This window comes from Anoplopoma fimbria, chromosome 11 (assembly GCF_027596085.1).
Source record: "Anoplopoma fimbria isolate UVic2021 breed Golden Eagle Sablefish chromosome 11, Afim_UVic_2022, whole genome shotgun sequence".
In the NCBI taxonomy this organism is placed as follows: Eukaryota; Metazoa; Chordata; class Actinopteri; order Perciformes; family Anoplopomatidae; genus Anoplopoma; species Anoplopoma fimbria.
The window spans coordinates 3,591,162-3,614,799 of NC_072459.1; the positions used below are offsets into that span (position 1 = coordinate 3,591,162).

At 44.3% G+C, this 23,638-nt stretch overlaps 1 protein-coding gene across 1 annotated transcript; it reads right to left on the reverse strand.

The window, feature by feature from the left end:
* Nucleotides 1-725: 725 nt before the first annotated feature.
* Nucleotides 726-23,302, reverse strand: setd1a (SET domain containing 1A, histone lysine methyltransferase). The gene is given in 22 exon segments (XM_054607167.1): nt 726-2,810; nt 3,667-3,804; nt 3,900-4,019; nt 5,471-5,581; nt 9,008-9,189; nt 9,353-9,704; nt 10,978-12,026; nt 12,029-12,280; nt 12,425-12,468; nt 12,582-12,768; nt 12,873-12,906; nt 13,147-13,289; nt 13,380-13,464; nt 14,163-14,330; nt 15,058-16,047; nt 17,080-18,784; nt 19,347-19,603; nt 19,695-19,837; nt 20,520-20,790; nt 20,893-20,991; nt 22,014-22,158; nt 23,270-23,302. Coding segments are annotated over 21 exon segments (6,642 nt in total). The 5' UTR covers nt 22,152-22,158; nt 23,270-23,302; the 3' UTR covers nt 726-2,636.
* Between the last annotated feature and the right edge of the window lie 336 nt (nt 23,303-23,638).

The following is a 23,638-nucleotide window of genomic DNA, read 5'->3' on the forward strand; positions in this document are numbered from 1 at the left end:
AAGTTAGTAATGAGAAGAGAGAAGAGGATGAAGACTGAACTACACACTAGTTTATATCATTTTTGGTTTGTGTATGCATTCATATATATATATAAATATGTGTTACTATATTTTGTTGTGCATATATATATATATTATATTATTATCCTAGTTTAAATATTTCTACTTATGTATATAACATTATATTTACATCTAATGTTATGTTTGTTAAATCCTCCTCATACTGAGAATGTTGAGTTATTAAGAAAAAAGTGAAGCATGGAAAAAAAACAAGTGAAGAGTTCATTTCCAGGTGGACTCAGTTCAGTTCTGGGAAAAACATAAGTGCACCTTGAAATACCAGCTCAACTACTTTAAACAGAACAAAGGCCTGGCAGAGGTTTAGCAGTCAGGAGGAGAGCTCTTATTTAAACTCACGTCACGGTTTGCTGAAACAGATCGTCATTTCTCTTGTGACATTTTTGTCTGTCAGCGCTTCCCCTCTTGTTTTCTCTAAACAGGAAATATCAAAGTTGCAGGTGCATTTCAGGAGATGATTTCAACTCTTTCAAAGAGGAAATGTCACTTTGTATTTTCCGCTATGCGAGCAACTTCCTGCATTCTATCAGCTTATCTTGTAGCATTTAAAACATTTGAGACGGACAAAATCCTCAAAACAGTATGAAGACAAACACTTACAGAAAGACATGAGGTTTTCATTTATTTAAAAAATATTTTAATGCACCATTAATAAAGGGTCCAACGCATTAATACAAGAGAAATATTGCAAATAATATTAAAATAATCATCAAATTAAAAGGAAAAACAATAAAAAATAAATGAATGGAAGGTATGTACATGTTTCCTCCTCATGGAGAGAGAAAAAGGAACGACATATTTACAGCTTGAAGTCAGTGTGTTTCTACGAGAAACAAACACCTCTACAATATTTACAGGTACTTCTTTGATTTTTTTTCCTTTCATCTTTTTATCCTGTAGTAAAGAGGGTTGGTTTGTACTGAAAGGCTTTCGTTGCAACAAGAACTATTTTACACACGCTCCTGTTTGGGAGGGAACAAAATAAAAAAAGTCTTCTGATTAGAAGTTGAAAATGAAAGTCAAACTTTGGACGGCCATAGCCATTTTGAAAAACAGAGACACAACACAAGGGCCAAAAACATCCTGCTGTCTGCAGCGTGTCAATGAATACCTTCCACCCATCTACACTGCAAACAGGTCGTAAGCAGGACTTTTGTTTGCATTTGGCTGATCCATTTTTCAGGGAGGGATGTTTTGTTTGGGGCGAACGACTCCACACTCTCAAATAAAATAACACATTCTGAAAAGGCCCACAGAAACAGGTTTAAAAAAAAAAAAGGAACTTTACAAAACTAAACCTTTGAAAAGACCTGACCAACTCAAATAAATGTGCCTTTTAAAAACATGTGTAGCACACAGACTGACTAAGTTAAACACTGACCTCACATTTCATCTAGGACCTGCGTGAGTCTGGTGGTAAAAGCTTTTAAAAGCTGAAGAAAGAAGAAGCAAACTGTTGAAATAGGAAACGTCAACATTTGCTTCCTTGGAAATTAAACACAAACAGACGGAGATTTCCTAACAAACACTTAACGGGTTCTCAGCACAAGACTTTTTGTTAACATAGCTTTAACTTCAGGGGGAAAAAGGAAAAAAACAGTCCAATTCTCTGTTGTGCCGATCCTGCAGGCAAAAACTCAGCAGCCATGTAAAGATAAAACACACTTGTAGCTACAACCGACTGACATATTTTCACGGTCGGTTAAAAACAACAGTTTAAAGGACTTTGCTCTCATCCAGACAGAAGGTTGCTGAGGATCAGGAGCACAGCGGAGAAATGATAGTTTTATGGGGAGGTGGATACACTGAAGCTCATTTCACTGTAAGATACTTACAGCTAATGCAACTAAAGAACAATACCATTAACAACAGCAATAGTAATACTATATAATACTATGAAATTAAATTGAAAAAAAAGCTCCAAAACAATCTACACACTTTGAAATCTTGCATAACTGAAGACCAAATTGATTGAAGTTGTCATCTTAAAAGTGCGCCCTTGACAAGCGCTTTTTAAAAACCCTGAATTTGTCAGATATTCCTGTGCGTCTGTGTGCGGATCTGTGCAGATGGGTGGATGGGTGGGTGGGTGCAGGGCGGGATTTGACACTGGAAGAGTGAACGAGGCTGTTAGATTATGTGAGGTGATGTAGACGTACAATACTGCTGTTCTGTTCTGGTGTCTTCCTTCAAACGGGGTTTGGCATGGGAGTATAAAGAGCCTTCATGCCTGGCTGCACAGAGCTCCGTGGTTGGAACAGATCACCCGATGAAGTCCAACAACATTTCCACAGAAGAGCTGACGCTGAAGCAGACGCCCCCCCTCACAAAACCCCTCACACACTGGCCTGTGACAAGGCCAAATGAATGGAAAGGGTGCATGGAAAGTGCAAATGTGTGTGTGTCTCTGTTTCCTGGGTATTGTGAGGACGGGGAGGTGAGGCGGGGGGGAGGAATCAGAGGGTAGCTTTGTTTCGAGGTACACTCTGAGGAGGGCGAGCCGGGCGGGTGTCCGGGTCCAGCAGTCCGTTGGCATGTGAGGAAGAGAAGTGCTTCCGCTAGTTCAGTGTGCCACGGCAGTTCTCTGTTCCACACAAGCAAGGAATCTTGTTCTCCTCCAGGGGGAATTTGTAGTCGTAAGTGATCTCCTCGTTGACGGCGATGGCCTGCTTGGAGTAGATCACAATCTTTTTCTGGGACTCTATGGTGATAACCTTGGCGTAGCAGCTTGGCTGGAGGAACAAAGCAACGAGAGACGGATGAGCTCCAGAAATACATGACAATAATTAGAATAAGTCATATTTCATAGCATGTAAGATATGAACCGCATTGAACACGTCATATATGGACAAGCAGGGATGATTATCAGATGGTCCTACCCAATATTGAAAAATGTGCCACATTTTTGTGCTTTACGGTAATTGCATTATCGCCTTAGAATCGGAGAAAACAAGACCGATGTGTTCGCTTTGTTTCACAATCATTGATATCCTCACACAAACACACACTGAGCAGCAGAGCACACAGTCAGGTGAAGTGAAAATGGCCTAGTTGGTACCGTTAACAATGGAGCTCTGTGTTTCTGTGTTTTTAGCTGAGCAAGACCGCATTATATTTTCTGTTAAAAGAAACTGGTGATGCCGCTTCCCTCCTCATTGTTCTACTTGAAGTCTGCTGGAAGTGATGTAATGAATCCCCGGTGAGTTTTATGGGGAGTGAGCATTGTGTCAGATTCTGTTTAAAAAACACACAATGTAGCATTTTTCAATGCTCCATTGTGTGCAGCAACCAGCTTTAAGAGTGTCGTGTTTTAAATGAGTGCAGTGGGATGGATTAAATCCATGTCGAAGGGAGGAGCGGTTCATGGGGGATTTCGAAACTTGACTGATAAATGTTTGGACAAGTAATGGACAAATATTTAAAGAAACATTAAAGTGTTGAATAACTCGGTGGGGTGGTCGAATGATCATATTTTGCAATAAACTAAATAAACCTGAAACTTGTTTACATAATGAACAATTCAACTTCATTCACACATTGGCTGGACAGCCCTTTGGACGGGTGATGATTGAGGATGTTCAGACTCACAGTGCAGCAGTGGTTGATGAATCGTGCCAGGTTGCCACACTTGGTGGCGTCTATAATTGTGTCGTGGTCCACTCTGAACAGGTAGCTGCTCCCGATGCCCTGCTGAGCGTATCGCTTCTCTCGATTGTCAGCCACCATCTGGAACCACACAAACATTTGATCACCGATCGGATGTTAAACTGTTGGACAATGTATTGACTGTGTGGTAAGTTGTGTGTGTGCTGAGGCAGTACCTGTCTGATGTTTTGGCCCACGTACTCAATGACCATCTCATCAGCAGCGATGGGCTCCATGGCGAACAGGCCCCACTCGTGGATCCTGCTGCGTCCAAAACGAAGCTTCTTCTTGCGGTACTACAAAAGAACAAAAAAGACTCATTATAACACGTCTTAGGAAAAAAAAATACATAATGCAGATAAAAATGTTATGAGGTTTCATGAAACGTATTTTTGGATGTTACTGATTAGATTCTGACTTGTTCCAGTGAAAAACGGACACCACACTTTTATATGACCACCACCCTTCTCTTAGGCTCTTGCGGCTGACAAGTCCTGTCTGTGTGTACAACAGTGTGAACTCTGTGACGTGATGCCTGCGGATGGATTAACGCCTTCCTAGCGAACAGGCTTATCATTCATAACGCCCATGATTCACAAGTGAGCAACTTTACTTTGAATACAGCAACTCTGAAAGGCAGCAGGTCCAGATTCTGGTGGTCAAATAACAGCTCTGATGTGTAAGTCATTAAACTAAAACTAAAAATGTGTGATACACGTACATGCAATTTGTACTTGAGGAGTCACCGCAGACAAAGTGAGAGAAGCAGTTCACTCCAGTTCTCAGTGTTTTCTTTGTATTGCACACAGGGCAACATGCTGAAAGGCAGTGTGGTTTTCATATCTTTTACATGGAAGAAGATCTTTGCATCTGTGTGATTATATCATTGGCCAGACGAAATTTGATAAAGGAGTTTTAGTTCCTGTCGGTTGTTCTTATGTGGCTCAGACTGCAGTAGATTTGCCGGACAAAAAACTGAACCTTTCATGGCGGCTAGAAGAGATAGCGATGTTTGCTCAGTCAAAACTTAAAGGGATAGTTTGGATGTTTAGAACAGGGGTTGTGTGTAGTTCTTAGCATGAACACAATCAGTGTATTACCAACAATAAATGACAGTTGGCAAGCCCAAAGTTTGGAGTATCAGCAGAGGAGCAAAGCAGAGTACTGCTGTGGGACAGCCCTTTAAGGCGGGGAACTGAAGCCGTTATCTCTGCTCTCTTTAAAACCACAAGACTCCTTTGACAAGTAGTCATTTTACATGAGAGAACATGGAGCTGGTCTACTGCGGTCTCAATAAGTTTGTGTTATTGTGAGACTTTGGTGAATCTGAACTAAGTCGTAAAACACCAAAGTCATACAATAACACGAACAAACTATCTGATAGAGGCAGCGGTAGACCGGTAAGTCTTGTGTTCTGCAAGATAAAATTACTGTTTTGGACAAAGGAGACTGTATTTTCAGCAAAGCCCTGTCAGAAAGGGCTGTCTGACGTCAAGACTATTCCTTTCAGATTAAATCCCTTTCAAATCAAAGTGCCAGCAACATAACAGCCTAATTATACATTTATCAGGCATTGTGTTATATACTGATTAAATAATGTTTGAATGGAGAAACATGATTTCATCTTATTTCAGGAATTATTGGAATAATATTCTTTATCAAGATAATTGTGTGCAATTTTTCAAGTGTTGTAATTGTGATGTGACTGAGGTGGTACATGAGATCCCATGGTTGTAACCGTCTTTACCTTCAGCTGGTTGAGTTTGAGCAGGTCAGAGTCCATGACGGCCGTGGTGCCAATGACGGTGAGGAGGCGGCGCTGCTCCGAGCGTCTCTCCGATAGGACCCGGTTGGCTCCCTGGCAGGAAACAGACAGAACGGAGCTTTACAAAAGGGGCCACTGACACAATCGCTCTTTATCGCACGGCCTTGAGATGGAGGAGACTGAACCGGAGTATACCTTTGACCTTAATGTGCACAAGTGTTAGTGTGGGTGAGGTTCGTTTGGACACCAGTCACTGAGAAGGCAGATAAGGCTGTGAGGAAATGTTTAGAGAGAGGAAGGAAGATAGTTTCTCTTCTATTTCTAAATATGCTTAACTCAATTTAGAACCAACCACTTCTTCAACGCTTACCGTCCAGTATGACACATTAAAGTGGCCTATTACGCGTTTCCACTTCCCCCCCCTTCTTTGGTGTGTTATGTAAAAGGTCCACGTCAAAGAGGAGTTACCCTCCCCCTCAGAACGGCTCCATTGAATTCTCTCCTTCACTTCTGTAACTTTAAGGAGGTCATAATGTAACTTTATGGAGGTCATAATGTAACTTTATGGAGGTCATAATGTAACTTTATGAGGTCACAATGTTACGGAAGTGAAGTAAAACTCCTTCCGGCTAGTTTGGCCCTCAAACAACAAAAGAGAGAGACAGAGCTGGCGCTCCGGAGGAAGAGGTTTGTTTGCGGCCGTTATGTCGAGTAGACGCTGTGCTCTGCAAGGGGAAATGTCCTTTGTTTGGACTTCTGAAAACAGTTGAAATGAAGAAACAACGAAAACTTAATGTTGTGTTCGCTGCATGGATGTGACGTTATTTTATTACATTACAGTCATTTTTTATATGTTTCTTTACCAATTACTTCCATGAAGAGACCAAAAACAAGGAATTAATCTTACTAAGAAGTACCAACTGTGTAGCCAATGGCTGTTATAGGTCATGCATTAGTGTTAGTAATGAGACGATTGTCCTTATATCCTTAATAACTCTTTCAAAACTTAGTAAGTTGTGTCCTAGTTTAATTACAACAAATGTATGGATTAAATATATGGATGTAATTCAACATCAACATCCTGTGTCCATTCATTTGCTCAAAACATCAATGTTGCAGATGGTTTGCAGAAAGCAATGAAAGGGGAGTTTAGATGAAAGTCTAGGAAAAGAAGACTCACATCAATGTGCAGCTTTGGTACTTTGTTTTGCATGTGTGTGTATTTAAACAGCGGAGGCAGCTCTGTGTATGAATGCTGAGTGTTTCAACAATAACTTGAATGAATGAATGGAAGGAGGGTGGCATTCAAAGTTCATAACGTTCCACATGAACAGCTGTATAATTAAAAAGACGGACCACCAACATATCATCTGTCCCCTTTTGTAAGAACACTGCAGTCTGTCCTTTGAAAAGATTTCCACTTTTAACTCCTCCAGGAAGAACAAACCACATCACAGAGCACCTGTGAAAGGTACTGTGCTACTTTGATCAGGACCTCACACATGCTGACTGTGGTGTCCGATTACATCTCATTTTGTGCTTTGAGTCACTGATACTTTACCCTTAAAAACACTGAGGTTACATTCAAACAATACGTACGGGTATGCCATGGGTAACTAAAAATCTGAGTTTGTCTTTCTCCATGAAAACAGGGAACCACAGCTCAAGGCCAGAATGGAATACGTATTACTGGGGAATCCAAACGCTGCATAGTAACAAAACACAAATAGATGAGGGTTTGACACAACGGTTTTCCCCTCAAAACCAAAGCCAAAGTATAAGCAGCTGCTTGCAAATGACTGTAATATCCAAATGTTCCTACTTCCACTAACAGCAATCTGGTGTCATATGGAAGTTATAGCCATATAAACTTTAATTACCAACATTATACAAGAAGAGCAAATATTTTCTCTGAGGAAACAGAGTAACTAAATGCTGAATATAGAGTAAATTATGAAGGTTGAAAGGATAAACACTTTGTGAAAGAGAGAAAGAGGGAATGACAAGTTAATAAATAACAAATAACTTAAATATGCATATATAGCAGTGGGTTTGAGGTTTTAAAAATAACTACGGCTGCACTGGATGCCATTTAAAAGATTCTATTGATGTTTTTGAATGAAGCTTTGAATATCTGTTGTCCTAAAAAAGTTTTTCTTTTGTTTTGTTATTGTAGTTATATAAATGTAACTTATGGTGCTGTTAGATTACTGCTAGACTGCCCCATTAAGACGGGTTCGGGCCTCTCTTTGATATGACAAAGATATGAAATGTAATTTCCTGCTCCAAACTTTAAGTTACTGTAGCGTCAAATTGTCCAAAGCTTCTAGACTTGACTACATTGTGCTTTGTGGTGATCAGCCTTTGGAAATACTCTTATTAACATTAACAACATTTCCAGTTCGTACGGAGCCAAACTGCTGTGGGCTGATTGCAGTTACTTGAATTCCTGAGGGGTATCAAGCATAAAAAAACATCTACTAATAATCATATGAAGCAACTGCTCGACCTCCTGAAATTTGTGTAGAGAGCCAGCACAGAGAGGGACAATATCATTCTTTCCACAGCAGGCTCATCTGGAACCAAGTTTGGATTTTTTTGTGAATTTCCACACAAACAAACCCCTCTTTCTTCCACAGCAACTGCCAAAAAAAACCTTATCCTATCTCCACCTATCCAAGTCAGGTAGACAGTGTAAAAACACCTTCAGTTGTTACCGTATCATCTTTGTCTTTTGGCTGCAGCATCTGTTGTTTTTCCCCTCATCCCAGCGATGTGACAGTAACGTTCATGGTATGAGGAAGAACTCCACATGTGCCTTATTATGCATGAAAGTTCTCCTTCTCACTCAGACAGAAGTATGCTGGAGACCCTAATGGTTTTGTTGAATTTTATTTTGTTTACGTCCAGTTTATATGAAGTGTGATTTACGATGACTTAACAAGGCAAATTAGTACTGTCGTAGTTTGCTTTAAAAGAAAAAGTCTGCGGTTGTATTTTTTGGTTTAGGTGTAACTTTTAATGACTATTTGTTTAGTTTTTAAATTGCTACTCGCAGCCCAATGCTTCCTGGCACATGCAGGCAGCTGCCCAGAGCTCAGCTTTTGTGTCAACACAGCAGCACTGTGGTATTTCCTTCTTTAGTCGATTACATTTATCATCAGCAGTGATTCCACAGCCACATAAAAGGTGGGGACTTTCTCTTTAAAGTAACTTAGGTTAAGACAATGCAATATTTCAAAAGTCCTCTACCTTATCTTCTATAAATAAAACAGGTAGGCTATCTGGCTTTTTATTTCTCAAAAACTTGCCAATTTCCAAAATAAATAGTACACAAAATAACACAAACTGTTTTTTTGTGCAATTTTTCCACAATAGAACTTTGACTTTGTGGGGAGGATAACTGTCCATCAGTAGCAATATCTAGGTTATTTATTAGGAAAACAAATTGTGTTAGAATAGTTTGTAAGAGAGCGATTAAAGACACAATTCAGAGAATGAAATCGTGAGAACACTTACCGAGCTGTCGACGTTCTCCACCTCCCGGATGACCTGCTCGGGCAGGTCCAGGTCCAGATAGACGTCCTTCTCCTTGCGGCTGATGGCGTAGTAGCCCTCGCTCCTGGCACAACCGGTCAGATGCTCACGAAGCTGTCCTCCCGCGTTCTTCTTCTTCCGCCGAGGATTTGGCAAATTGGTAAGTGCAGCTCAAAGGTCAAGGACAACAGCAGGAAACCACAGAGTGATATGGACACAACACAATCATAATCTATATATCTACCTATTGATTGTAAGAAGACATAGGTTGTTTGGACATTGGTAACTGGGAGGTTCATTTCACACATGTTTCAATGATAAGGATATCAGTGTGGTTGACCCAGTGAGTGTCGTTGAGCCAGTCAGAGCTGTGGTTGTCTTGTAGCAGCTTCTCATAAGTCTTCCTCAGCAAAGTCAAGTCTTCGCCGTCCAGACCGGAGTTCCAGATGTCATACAGGATGGTCATCTGCTCAAACTCGCTGCGGTTGTCGTACTTCTTGGCTGGTAGCTCCGTTGCTGCTGGGAAGGGTTTGGGCCAGCGCTGGGACGACGTTACGCCCGCCTCCTGCAGAAAGAGGCGCTCACTCTTCCTCAGGTCTTCAACCGTCTCGTCCTCTGTGTCGGAGCTGGACAGCTCTCCGGACTCAAGCTCCTCCACGTCCACTTCTTCCTCAGAGTCCTGCACAGAGGGAGAGGAACGTTACTACCAAACCAACTGTGAATTAACACAAATAAGAACAAGCACTGAGGCTGTGTTCACACATTCAGTTGAGTTTTAATCCTCCTTATATGCCTCTTAGTCTCTAGTTTGTTTAACATTTACACCTCCACATCTTGTGCACATTATAGCAACGGTTTAGGAATCTTTTTAGGTATCTGTGAAGTGATTGGACGGGCTACCTGACTGTCTACCTGTCCAGCACATTGTTTTTTCAGAGTCTCCAGAAACTGCTGGTCGTTGTTTACCTTCATAATGATCATTTATGGGCTTTGAAGGGAGGCCTGAAGGGACGGGTGGTCAGAGGAGGCGACTTGGCAACTTTATTACTCGATTAAGGGCCTCTGGAGCTAGTGCTGGTTTTACTTTTGGATCATTTTTGAAATATTGTGTACTCTTGCTGGGGTCTCTAAATTACCAACCTTAGATTTAAATCACATGACAGGGGACATATTTATTGATCTGTTACACTCATCTGAAAGACTGCTATCGTTTGGACCATCATCTTTTTATTAAACAGATCACAAGAGAAGAGAAGCTTCAGGATCAGACTCTGTTCTGCAGATTAAACTTATTGATCAGTCCTGAACGTTTGTTTTGAAGAAATCAATTGAATAACACGCTGCAAAACAGGAAACAGTCTACTTGGTTTTTTTCCCAGTCAGAAGAAATAGGCTCAGTCAATCATAATTAGCCTGTTAAAGCTCACTAGACAAGTATACAAGCTGGTGGTGACAGTACACCAACCGAAGACATTTACATAAAACACTGAGGCTACGTCAGCAGGCCTGTAAAGACTGTTTATAGAGATTGTTATAGAGAGGAGAACATCTCTGCCTGATCCTTATAAACACCCTCCGGCAAGTATCCACAATCAATACAATGCCGGCAATATGGAGTTCTTACTTTTTTATAACCTCTTAATATATTGTAGTTCTGCAGCGTGTTGATTTTCTCATTGACTAAAAGCCCAATAATATAATGTATTATAGCTGGGAGATGTTGGGCATGTACATGGCACAGGATGTCATTTCCTTCCTGGTGAAAAACCTGATGACGTTAAAACGGGAAAAAAACGTGCCATTATAACAGTAACCTGAACTTGGACCGACAGATGAGTCACATTTCTTTTGTGTCACAAACATTGTGACAGATTGGTTGTCACCTATGACACACTTGTTACGGTTGAGACATCCACAAACATTTACAGGAACAAAGCACTAGTCTCACGCACCTCTAGTTTCCGTTTCCTCTGCTTCTTGCCCGGCTGCTCCTTCTGTTTTTGTGTGAGATTAACCTCCAGGTTCTCTTTGTCTTTTCTTCTCGTCTTTTTGCTGTTGTCCTTTTCAAGCTCGAAACCTTTGCCAACCACCATCTTCTTCTTTGACGACAGAGGTAGAGATGCAGCCTGGCTCCCATCCTCGGATTCACAAAGCACTCCCATTGTAGATAAGTATTCTCCTGTATCTCCTCTGGAGGGTAGCGCCTCTCCGATGACCTCCTCTGGCGCTTCAAGCACCCCAGAAATAGTGTTGAGGTCTGCTGGGAGTAAGACAGAGGGGTCCTGTTTGGAGGAAGTCCTTTTGGCACCAGATGGTACTGGGAGAACTGGGGGTTTGCAGTAGTTGTGCTCCATAATGACAATGACACCCTCAGGACTCATAACCAGAGCCAGTGACTCTGGAGAGAAGAGATCTTCCTCCATCTTCTGCTCCTCCGCCTCATCAGACGTCTCCGTCTCCTCTGAGTCCCCAGCGTCGGGGTCCATTTTCAGGGCTACGTCCGCCAACACAGACAGGTCGGTTGAAGCTGAGGCCAGCTGCAGGAGGCTCGAAGCCCCCAGCTGCTCTCTGAGTCTCAACCTCTGCTCTCTCTCTTCCTCATCCTCGTCTTCCTCTCTGAGGGAGTGACAGGACGAAGCAGACAAGCTGGTCATCCGAGGCCGGCCTCTGGACCGTTTGTTGACGGGAGGTGTGGGAGGGGCTTCCTCGAAGGCCATCCTGCACATAGAGGCGTGGTCCGACGGCAGGTTCTGCACGGTGCGGCACACCATAACAGGAGGGATGGGAGATTTGGGGGAGTCTTTGCCTGCCCCTCGTTTTCCAGGAGATTTAGCCGGGGTGATCTGAGGAGGAACAGGAAGTACCCTTTTGGGCTCATCAGAATCTTGGATTCGTCCGGACGGCGGCACGATGAGGGCATTGCCTTCACCTGGTTTGGAGGCAAAGGGGAGCAGTTGGATGGCCTGAGAGGGACGAGACGAGGGGGACGGGGAAGCAGTGAGGGGGAGTCTCCAGGCCTGCATGGGGAGAGGAGGGGAGATTCAGCCCCCAGATGAGAGGGAGATGGAGATGGAGATAAAGGTGCAGCGGGCAGCGGCGTTTTGCTGTCGATCTCGCCTGTGGAGAACGAGACGGTCTTCCTGCGTTTCTTGAGAGGGGGAACAAGAACAATGGGGGACGAAGGACGGGGGTACGGGGGAGATGGAGGACGCTTGGTTGGTGCTGATGTATCCGCCTTGTTGTCCTTGGCTTCACCTGAGAGAAAATACGAGAATAAAAAAAAAGACTGATCAAAACTCAGCAAAGCAGCTGATTAGAAAAAGTCTAAATCTTCCTTTAGTTTAATTTTACATTTGTTGATGTGATATGCATTTGATAAAGATGCTCATGAGGACTAACCTGTCTTGACCTCTGCCTTTGAAACAGCAGCTGCTCTATTTTCCCTGAGGAAACGAGAAGAAAACATTTAAGTCAATAATAATGATGACACGGTGAAAAGTTGACTTAATTACAAATTTATCAGCAAAGATATTAGCAACACCCCAAAACTTCATACCTGTCTTTCTCTGTTGTGCTGTCCATGGTGGAGTCATCCATGGAGTCTGGCCCTTCACTCTCAGCCCTCTCTCCTTCCTCTTCATCCTCATCTTCAGAGGAAGACGAAGATGAGGATGCTGAGGAGGAAGAGCCCTCAGAGGACGAAGAGAGGCTCTCATCATCACTATCGACACTAAGGGCATCATCTGAAAGAAATAATAAAAAAAGATATTTGGTATCATTACAGTCTTAAATGAAAGTAAACATAATAAATAAAAACATAGAAATAAGATTATGGGTTGAGATTTACCATCAGACTCCTTTTCGCTTTCTTCTTCATCCTCCTACACAAAGAAAGTTGTGGTTACTACACTGAAAGATCACAGTGATATGCTGCCATCTAGCAACCAATCTGAGCAACAACACAATTCTTAATTCTCATTTATGCACCTAACTTCTTGTTCTTAAGTTTATGTTGTATTACGTTGTTTGCTCTAAAAATATCTATATCTATATATATCTATATATATATAGATATATATATATAGATATATATAATAAAAAAACAAAGAAAAAAAATGCACCTTTTCAGTGGAGGAGCCATCGGATGTTTCCTCTCCCTCACTGCCGAGCTCCCAAGGTTTACGATTTCTTGGCTTCTTTTTCCTCCTCTTGTTGTCCCTTTCAGCTCCGTGTCTGATGGCCTCTGGCATTCTGCCCTCAGCAGCTGGAATCAACACACCAGGGTAAGAGTTATACACAGCACGCCAATAAATGCAACACTTCTGTTTAAGTGATCAACATCAGCTCAGCAAACCTTCGTCATCCTCGTCTGGAGGGGTCGAGGGTCGCGGACGTTTCATGTCTCCCTCTTCAAGCTCCTGAGGTTCTTTCCTCTTCACCTGGACACGAGGACACAAACAATAGGATTTATAAAACTATCATAAGCTTATTCTCGAAGCTTTTTCATATTTTTGTACTTCACAAAACATGTCTATGTTTGTTAGAGCTGCATTGTTTGCAATCTTCTTGGCCGATTCCGATATTTTTTTTCAAAGTCCGACCTGCGGACTTCCATTTTGACGATTCTGATTGCCTTACTTTCTTAGAACTATAATTGACAGCATACACAACCTTTTTCATAACTTTTCTTTAATGGAAAACTGAAATTGTATGGTAAATAATCATAATAAAACATTGAAAATTAGAATGACTTACAGTTTCTCTAACACTGCACCATATAACAGGACCTTCTCTTACTCAGACAGATATTCTTTGTTTTGATTTCAACCGGTGTTCGATCAATCGGTGCATCTATAGTTTATATAAGATTTACTAAAATCGAGTCCTGCAGAAATAAGAACTAAACTATCTACAATTTATATGTTGGACGACTAGGTTTTTTAAAATGCTACATAAAGAAAAATGGTCCAACACTGAGGGCATTGATGGTGATACATGTCTTGGTAACTTTAAAACGGACACTTTCCATCGTTCGTATGAAGTCCAAGTTGTAGATGACGGTGTTGTAATTTATCAAATCACAGTGTGAGCTGTTGAAGATGGAGATACAGTCCAAGAGGCCGTGTGGTGCTTTTACCTTGAAGGAAGGCAGCCGTAGTGCTCCTCGAATAGACAATCCCTCCATGCCACCGCTCTTTGCCCAATCCACAAGAGACGTGAGAGGCTCCCGAGGACGGTTGACCTTTTCCTCTTTTTTCTCATCGTCCCGTAAGGCGGACACCCCTCTAACCATAGTCTGGAAAGGCTGGAGGAGGAAATCATTTACAATTTGTTTATTTCTAACATTGTTTCCTAATCAGTGTGGTAAGCAGCATCATCTAGCTTCTAAGAATGAGGAAGACAAACTCATGCTGTCATTACATAGTAAATGTATTTGCAGCTTTAGCAAGCAACACATACAGTGCCAGTTTTAAGGCAACGAAATCCTAAAAGATTATCTTTTTGGACTGAGAAATGGAGAAAGCAACATTTGCGGCAACAATGCCTTTAGGGTAAAGTAAAGATTTTGATGGAAGTTTTTAAAATCTGAATTTAGAATCAGATTGAGGCAAAAGACTTTAGTCAAGAGTTTAATAAAACAACCTCTTAACTAAAATAAGCATCTCATGGTTTCATTCCTTCACCAAACAGCCATGCTGTAGTTTACATCAATGTTGGTCCAAAATGTCATCACTTCATCAGCTTATTCTTGCAGAAATTTGCATGAAGTTGTCATAATAAACATAAATTCTTGTGTTATGGCCAAAGAAAATAGTTTGTGAGGCTACAGCTTGACCACCAATTATATTCAGATCATCCTAGTTGGTTCCAAATTTGAGGAGATTCCCTCCAGACGAGGGCTGAAACAGTAAGTTCACTAGAATGGACATGATAGATTGATGACACCGTATTTCTTACCGTCACAGAAAAAACAAAGCTAAAAGCCTTAAAACTTAACCAGCACCAGCCTTGCTGTGATCCGTCTCCCTTACCTTGGCCTTGGTCTCTTTCCTCTCCCACCACTCGTCAAACGTCGCAAAGGCAACGTTCTCCACCATCTTGCGGTTCAGGTCCCTCTGCATGATGTTCTTCATTTCCTGGATCAGATTGCCAAGGACCATCTGCACCGTGGCTTCATGTGGATTATCAGCCAACATGGGCATCTCCTCCCCTGGAGTCCTGTACTCGTCTCCCTCCCCGGGCAGCATGGTGCTGTAGCCAGGTGGGGGCATGTACGAGGGGTAGTGTTGCTGTAAGACGTGTGGAGGCCAGCCAGAGTGAGGCGGATGGATGCCATGGTGTGGAGGGGGGGGTATCTGAGTGCTGTGGGGGTCTGGGTAGGCGTAGGACATGTGGGTGGGCATGTAGCGGTGGTCCTGGTCATAGTGAGCACCCGCCCCGCTGCCCTCTTGGTCCATGTAGGGGTGGTGTGTGTGTGGTGGGGGCATTGAGTGGAGATGGTAGGAGGCGTAGTCCGCGGTGGCTGCCTCGCCGGGACCTGGGCTGCCGTTGGCCGACGACAAGCGCAGCTGGTGTAGTCGACTCAGCATGTGGGTCTGCATTTGGAAAGACATGGGAGCTCCGCCGCTGTACTGGTTCATCAGCTCCATGGACGAGGCATAGTCATACATGTGGTGGGGCATGGGAGCATACTCGGGGTGCAGCTCCATGTGGGGCAGGGGAGGGATCCCAGGGGGAGGCGGGGGCTGGAGGGAGTAACCAGGGGGAGGTGGAGGAGGCAAATGAGGAGGATAGGAAGGAATGGGAGGGTGCATGGAGGAGCCAAAGTGCTGTGCAGAGTCAGAGATGGGTGGGGACGAAGATGAGGGGTCCGTTGTTTGTGAAGGCATGGCAGCCTGGGACGAAGAGGGTGAGGAGCCTGAGGTGATGGAGGGCTGGTGGGTGTTCACCGTTGTTATGGTTGTCTGCTCCTCCTCCTCGTCTGAGATCTCCATGTCTTCCCCTGAGGAGCGAGGGGAGGACTGAAAGAAAACAGAGAGTTTATGGCGTTAAGATGGGAAAGTATCCACCATCAACAGTGAGAACCACGCTTCCAAAAGAGGAGCAGCAGAGACGACTCAAAACCACAGACTCAGGAAGTGTACTGTGAGAATATTAATCCGGTAACCACAAAAACAAACAGTAAAATTAGTTTGTACTCGGGAGGTTAACCATCTTTAGTTTTTATGTGTACAGAAGTTATTTCTTCCCTCCTTTCTTTTTCTTACTTTGGAGCAAAGACTCGTTTGTTTGCAGACTTGTGTGTGCATTTTCTTTTGTCTGTTTGCCTTTTTAATAATAAAAAAAAGGGACAGAGTATGATTTGGTGGCATCTAGCAGTGTGGTTGCTGAATACTGTTCCGCTCACTCTTCCCTTTCCAAGGCTGCGGTAACGTTAGCCACTGAATGCTCGCTCAGAGGCCGTCCTCACTGTAATGACTCTTCTTTAGGAGCAACGGAAGTCAGACTGTGGATGGCTGTGAAACGGTTTTGCACCCTGCAGCTCTAGTTTCTGCAGTTTACAAACTTGAAAGAGAACTACGGTGGCCGTCAGGAAACATAAAAAGGCCAAAGGCTCTCTGTAGAGTGGGTGTTTGGTTTGTCTGTTCTGGGCTACTGTAGAAACATGACGGTGCAACATGGTGGACCTGCTCCCGAAGTAGATATGAAGGGCTCATTCTTAGCTGTCAAAAACAGCGATTCTTAATTTCAGGTGATGATACACTTAACATAGTTATAATTAATATATTCTATTTATGCTAATTTATCTCCCAAAATGCAACACACTGGCCCATTAATATACATGAAACATTTTACAGTTTATTATTTTTGGGTTCCTTTTACCAAAACAACTAGCTGCCCACCCTATCCAATGTAACAACCCCCCTGCAAAAAAATAATGAACATCTGCATTGTTCAGCACCACAACAAATTGATAACAATAAGCGTACATTTGTCAGAACAAAATGCAACATTGGGAACACTTAAGCTTCATCATGTGCTGCTGATCTTACCTGACTCCGTCCGTTGTACGGCGGTGTGTGTGCTCCTGTCCTGCTCTGTGTATCTGCAGATCCAGCTTGTAAAGATTCCTCCTGGAAAGCTCCAGTCCCAGTGAGGCCGACCTGTGGCTGGGATTCCTCTGGGAGCAGATTGCGGGAAGAGTAGGTGGAAGAGGAGGGTATGGTCGATGTAAGGACACTGGGACTCTTCCTTCCTTCTCCCCCCTTCCCCCGTTTCCTTCCTCTGTGTCCATCTCTGTCCCCTTTCCTCCTGTGGTCTTTCTCCCCATTGTCTCCCACATGACTACCACTTGTGTGCTCCCCTGTTACGTCACCTGACCCGCCTCTTCGGTCTCCACCATCCTCACGAACGCCCCTCTGCTTCTCCTCCTTCCTATCCTCCTCGTCTTCCTCGTCAGAGGCGAGGAAAGAGAACTTAGCCTTTTGTTCCTTCAGGAGCATCTCAATACGAGAGTCGAGGCTGCTGCTGTGGTAGACGAACGGTAAACTCTCGTTGGTGGAGTCGGGCTCCGGGGAAGACGAGTCGCGTTGAGGGGGCGGTGGGGAGCTGGAAGAGGAGGGAAGATGGTGAGGGAGGGAGGTAGAGGAAGGGGAGGTAGAGGAGGAAGCGATGGAAGGGAGGGGCGGGGAGGACGGCGGCGGTGTCTTGGGCGGTGCGGGTGGGGTGCTGGGGCGGCGTTTGGGCTTCGTCCACTGCTCTTCGCGAGCCGGACTGTCCTGGTTGAAGTCCAGCGTTCCGAGTGTCTCTGCTACAGCCGCTGCGATGACTGAAGCTGGCGGGAGTGGGGGAGGCGGTGGGGGAGGTGGAGGCAGGGCACCGTGGTGGCCAGCGTGGTAGTCTTTGTCAGCACCTACAGGAGGCAGAGAACCCCTCTCTGCGAGACTTGTGCCCCCTACACGAGTGGAAGCGTCTAATCCCTGAGGGGGAGCTGGGGCAGGCTCTTTGGAGGAGGAAAATGCGCCGTAAGATGAGGGCGGAGACATGCTGTTAGAGGAGGAGCGGTAGGAGTTGGAATTGTATCTGGGGTCGGAGCTGTTGGAGTAGTCACTGTCTCTGTCCCGGTCTCTTTCTCGGTCTCTGTCTCGATCCCTGTCCGGGTCATGGCTGCTCCTTCTGCGGCTGCTGCTGCTGCCGCCATGGTGGTTGTGAGAATGGTGGTGGTTGCGGTGTCTCTGGTGGCCGTGGTCACCTGATCGGGCGCCCAGGCTGTCTCGCCGGTACCCCCTGTCATCCCTGCGATCGGAGTGGTGGTGCGAGTGGTGGGAATGGTACTTTGTGGAAGAGTTTGTGTCTTGCTGGTGGTACGACGACCTTCTGGAGCCGACCCCCGCCGCCCCGTAGCGCCCCGCCGAGTCTCTGTCGCGGTTGCGTTCCCTGTCGGACATTGGGGGCGGATCAAATTGGGCGGCAAGAGGTGGCGGAGGCATCGAGGAGTGGTGCGCCATGTGTGGCCCGGGCCCTCCAGCATTGGGGAATGGGGGGTAGCAGGGTGGCTCGTTGGGACGGTACGATGTGTTTGGGGGGTAAATAGGGCGGCCGCGTTGATACGCTGAAGGTTCCTGTGCATCCTCCGAGTAGCGAGACACTTTGTATCCGCCGACAGTAGATGAGACTGCAGAGGACGAGGAGGAGGAAGGCAGCATGTCCTGGGGAGGGTAGCCGCTGCCCAAAGTGCCAGTGGTGTAGCCAGTATGCCTGCAAGAAACAAATGAGGTATTTTAAAACATCTGCACCAAATCATGACTGATATTCATAAACTCTGACTGCCACAATTCCAGACTATTTACGCCACCAATTCCAGCTGTGCCAAATGATTAAAAGCACCAATTTACTCACCTAATGTTATTTTATCTATTTATGTTGATCAAATAGCATTTCTGTACGTTGTACTAGAAAATTAAAATACTCATAATGTAATGGAGGCAAACATCCTCTTGCTATGTGAGTTGAGAAATTCTATTCAAATACAGAAAATGGATTAAAGGAGCTGTGTACAAATTTGAAAATAAGGTATGAAGAGTTGTAGCTACATTTTAAACGGTAGAATAATTGCAATTATTAATGAAACAATGATGAATAAATACCTGATTCTTGCAATTATTTCTTGAGGTCTCATTAAAATACGATTTGATATTAAACGGATAAAGATGTCGAGTGTCTCAGCCTTGACTGAGGGACGTATATGACAACAACATCACCAAGGCAACGGTAACATTTTGACGTGAAACTCTCGATATGGCAAATAGCGACAACCAACCTGCCGGCGGTGTAGCCCGAGTCTTGTGAGAAAGGAGTCCCAGATCTGGAGCTGTAAGGAGTTCCTCCTCCACCCTGAGAGGAAGCAGTGGAGCCTGGTGTGAAGGGGCCTGCCATGGAGGGGGGTGGCGTGTCCAGACGCTGATCACTGAAACCAGTATCCCCAGAGCAAGGGGTGGCGCTTCCTGACGTGAGGGCCTGGACCCCCGCAGCCAAAACCGAAAGCTCACTGGAGAGCCTCCGCCTGACTTCTGATGACTGTGCAGAAAGAGGAAATATATATATGATAAAGTGATCAACCCTAGCTCATGATTAATTAAGTGAAGTGACAAGTTTACTGTATAAATACCGTGTCAGGCTGTGGTTGTGGTGGCGGCTGTGTGGGGGCCGGCGGCTGGAGCCTCTCTGTCAGAGCCTTTCCTCCCAGGGGAACCGTCTGAGGAGTGTAGGACCCGTTTACTATCAGGTCGTAATACTTCTGCCTCTGCTGGCCTGGATAGATCAACAAACACCACAGAAAAACAAATACAGGGCGGTTAAATGAGCTCACCACAGACATAAACGACATCTACTTACAAGGATTTAATGACAAACTCCATTAAGTTTAACCGTCTCCACCAAGAGCTTATGGATGAATTTTGTTAGTTAGCAGGACATCCCAAAAGCTGGTTTACAGATTTCAGTTCATGTTTGGACAAGGAAGTTGGATGATGAAGTGATTTAATTTATGGTAAAATTAAGCTCTAAAGGTGCAGATTGAAGGACTGCAAAAACATGATCAGTATTCCATAAGAGTATTCTCATAAGCTCTTTCCTGAAATAAATAAAAAGCCAGCACTATATATCTATGTGCATTACCATGTAAAACTATGTCTATACAGAAAAAGGTACAGGTAAAAAGTTCCTAACCTTTTAAATTATAAAAAAATAACAAATCTAAAAAGTTGTGGTTCAATGTGCATGACACAAATTATTTTTTTTTTTTCACACTGGCTTAATAGATTTTCTAATTTAACGGCAGAGTAGGTCACGTGCATTACATGTTCATACAGGTTTGATATTTGTCACATTGCTACAAAGGTCACCCAAAATTGTCTGAATCATTGAATTGATAACTTGTATTTTACAACCAGCTCATACTTTAAAGATGCCTAAGATGAGGCTTTTATCTTACCTTTTATATCCAGCTGAGCGTGAATGATGTTACCCATGACAGAAGTGTTGTGCAGATGTTTGACTGTGTCCTTCGCTCCTCTGGTGCTGGTAAACAACACCCTGGCCAGGCCCAGGTGCTTCCTGGTCTTGGGATGAAACAGGATCTCCATCTCCTCCACCTCACCAAACTTGGCACACATTTCTGCCAAGAAGGGCTCCTTGATGTTGTCATTGAGTCTGGCAAAGCTCACCTCCTTGAGGGGTATGGGACCCACGTAGAACTCATCAAGCTGTGAAGAAAAAAAAAGACAAAAATCAGGGAAAATAACTTGTCATTCCAACAAATGAAGCTGCGAGGATGTGTGAACTCAATGTTAACCAGCGGTTCTCACCTTAAACTTCGGCACTGGCAGGGACAGCTCTGTATACCTGGACCAAAGCCTCCTGGGTCTAGGGTCACGCAATTCACCCACGGGAGGAAATCCAGAGTCCTGGGAAAACAAAGAGTAGATTTATACCTGTGGCGATCAAACTTTACAACAAATCTACCTCACACAGAGAGGTGGACAGCAGAGACATGGGGAGCTGAAGTGGCTCCGGTCTCCTTTCAGCTCGGCCCTGCTCAGGTGTTTGGATTGCACAATGAACCTTTTTATAATCCAGGACCCTCGCCGTTACCCTTGTTGTAAGTTTATACATTGAAGTGCACCTTTCTGTTATATTTATGACACTGTATATAAACTGTACTGGCATTGTGTACTTTTGATTTTTGCACCCAACTGATGCTTTCTATTGTTAATATGCACTCAATATATTTAAACTCTTTACCACTTTGTATTTAAACTGCTGCACAACAAGATTATTAAAGTTCTATCTCATCTTGGTCAAGCCCTACACCCCCGCCCGACCACTTCGCTCTGCTGCCCGTCGCTCAGAGGTCCCTGCGACCGATCGACCCGGTCACGGCTTTTTTCTGTCCTGGCCCCACAGTGGTGGAATGAACTCCCCACTGACGTCAGGACAGCAGAGTCACTGCCCATCTTCCAGCGCAGGCTGAAAACTCACCTCTTCAAGAAGTACTACCCTGAGCCTTCCTCGTATCACTTATTGTATTCATATTAGTTTGTTGCACTTATTGTATTCATATTAGTCTGTTGCACTTATTGTATTCGAATTAGTTTGTTGCACTTATTGTATTCATATTAGTTCGTTTCACTTATTGTATTCGAATTAGATTGTTGCACTTATTGTATTCGTATTAGTTTGTTTCTATACTTTTGCTCTGGTTTATGCTCTTAGATGCTTGTTTAAGAAAGGAGATGCACTTATGACTTCTGGTGACTAGTAGTTCTCTTGAATACCTATGTTGAACACACTTATTGTAAGTCTCTTTGGATAAAAGCGTCTGCTAAATGACTGTAATGTAATCTTGAAACCATACAGGTTGCAAGTTGTAATACACAATGTTAGGCATGCACACACACATTTAACAAAAACATGGAAATCAACTCACTGGCACACTGAAGTGGACTCCATCGTATCTGTAGATCTTCTGAGCAACCCTCCGTGTGGCCGGGTCCTGGACGAGTTTGTAGCTCTTCCACTGCAGACTGACAGCTTTTTGTGAATCTGCCCCACCGTCTGGATCCATCCTACAGCTGAGAGTCAAAGCACAGACACCATTACACCAACTTCTGCTGCAGAACAGACACACACACACACACACACACACACACACACACAGACACACACACACACACACACAGACACCATTACACCAACTTCTGCTGCAGAACAGACACACACACACACAGACACCATTACACCAACTTCTGCTGCAGAACAGACACACACACAGACACACACCATTACACCAACTTCTGCTGCAGAACAGACACACACACACATTACACAACTTCTGCACACAACAGACACACACACACAGACACCATTACACCAACTTCTGCTGCAGAACAGACACACACACACACACACACACACACACAGAGACACACACCATTACACCAACTTCTGCTGCAGAACAGACACACACACACACAGATACACACACAGACACACACACACACAGACAGACACACAGACACACACACACACACAGACACAGACAGACACACACACACACACACACACACACAGACAGACAGACACAGACACACACACACACACAGAGCTGCGTCACATCAGGGTTACACAAACACCCCCCCCTCCCTCATTATGTTCTAATAACCTCATTAAATTAAACATGCAAACCCAACGAGCACGCTTCTCTGCGCGCTGTCAAAACAATGACCCGCGTGACGTCACAGCCCAGCTCGGGCCAGTCAACGCCGCCGAATGCTAATGCTAATGCTAACTAGCATGAGCACCGGGTCTGCTCTCCCTCCTCAGAGAGAGACGGGGGGAAGCAATGTGTTGATTAAAGTTATGCACACGTCTCAGAGAGAGGGTTTGGGGTTTTTTGGACTCGTTTCGACCGTCTGGATTCTGACCCGGGCTCTTGCGGGTTAGGAGAAAGTAGCAGCCCCGCCGTGCAAAGGCCCGGGAGACGAAGAAGAAAAACACTGAGACCCCGGACGGAGAGAAGACGGCTCCGATCCGGCGCCGAAGCACATATGACGAATTATAACGACACCGCTGTCATCCCGGTACCTGGCCCGAACTACAAGACTCGTTTCTGACCGGTGGAACCGTTGTTTTCGGCTCTAAAATCCCGATATTGTTGAGAGAGCGGCCATCGCGTAAACCAACCTGAAAGCCTCGCCTGTTCTCCATCAGTGTGCGAATGCAGCCTGCGATTTACGAGCAGCACTTTCTGCGAGGTAGTTTGATAGAGGGGGGCGGGGGGTGTGAAGCCATGATGTGGAGGAATAGTGTGTGGATATTTTTTATGGTTTTTTTTTATGTTAATAAATATATTTATTTTGTTATGAACAAATTCCTTAAGTAAGAAGAAAAATATATTCGAATCAGCGAATACAAACAGAAAACATTAAGTTCCAGGAAAGTGACTACAGCGCCCTCTACCGGCCGAGTGGTGACATAGCGTCAACTCAGAAAACGCACATTATGACGTTTGTTAAAAGAATAAAACCGAAGCCACAATATGGAGAAACAGTG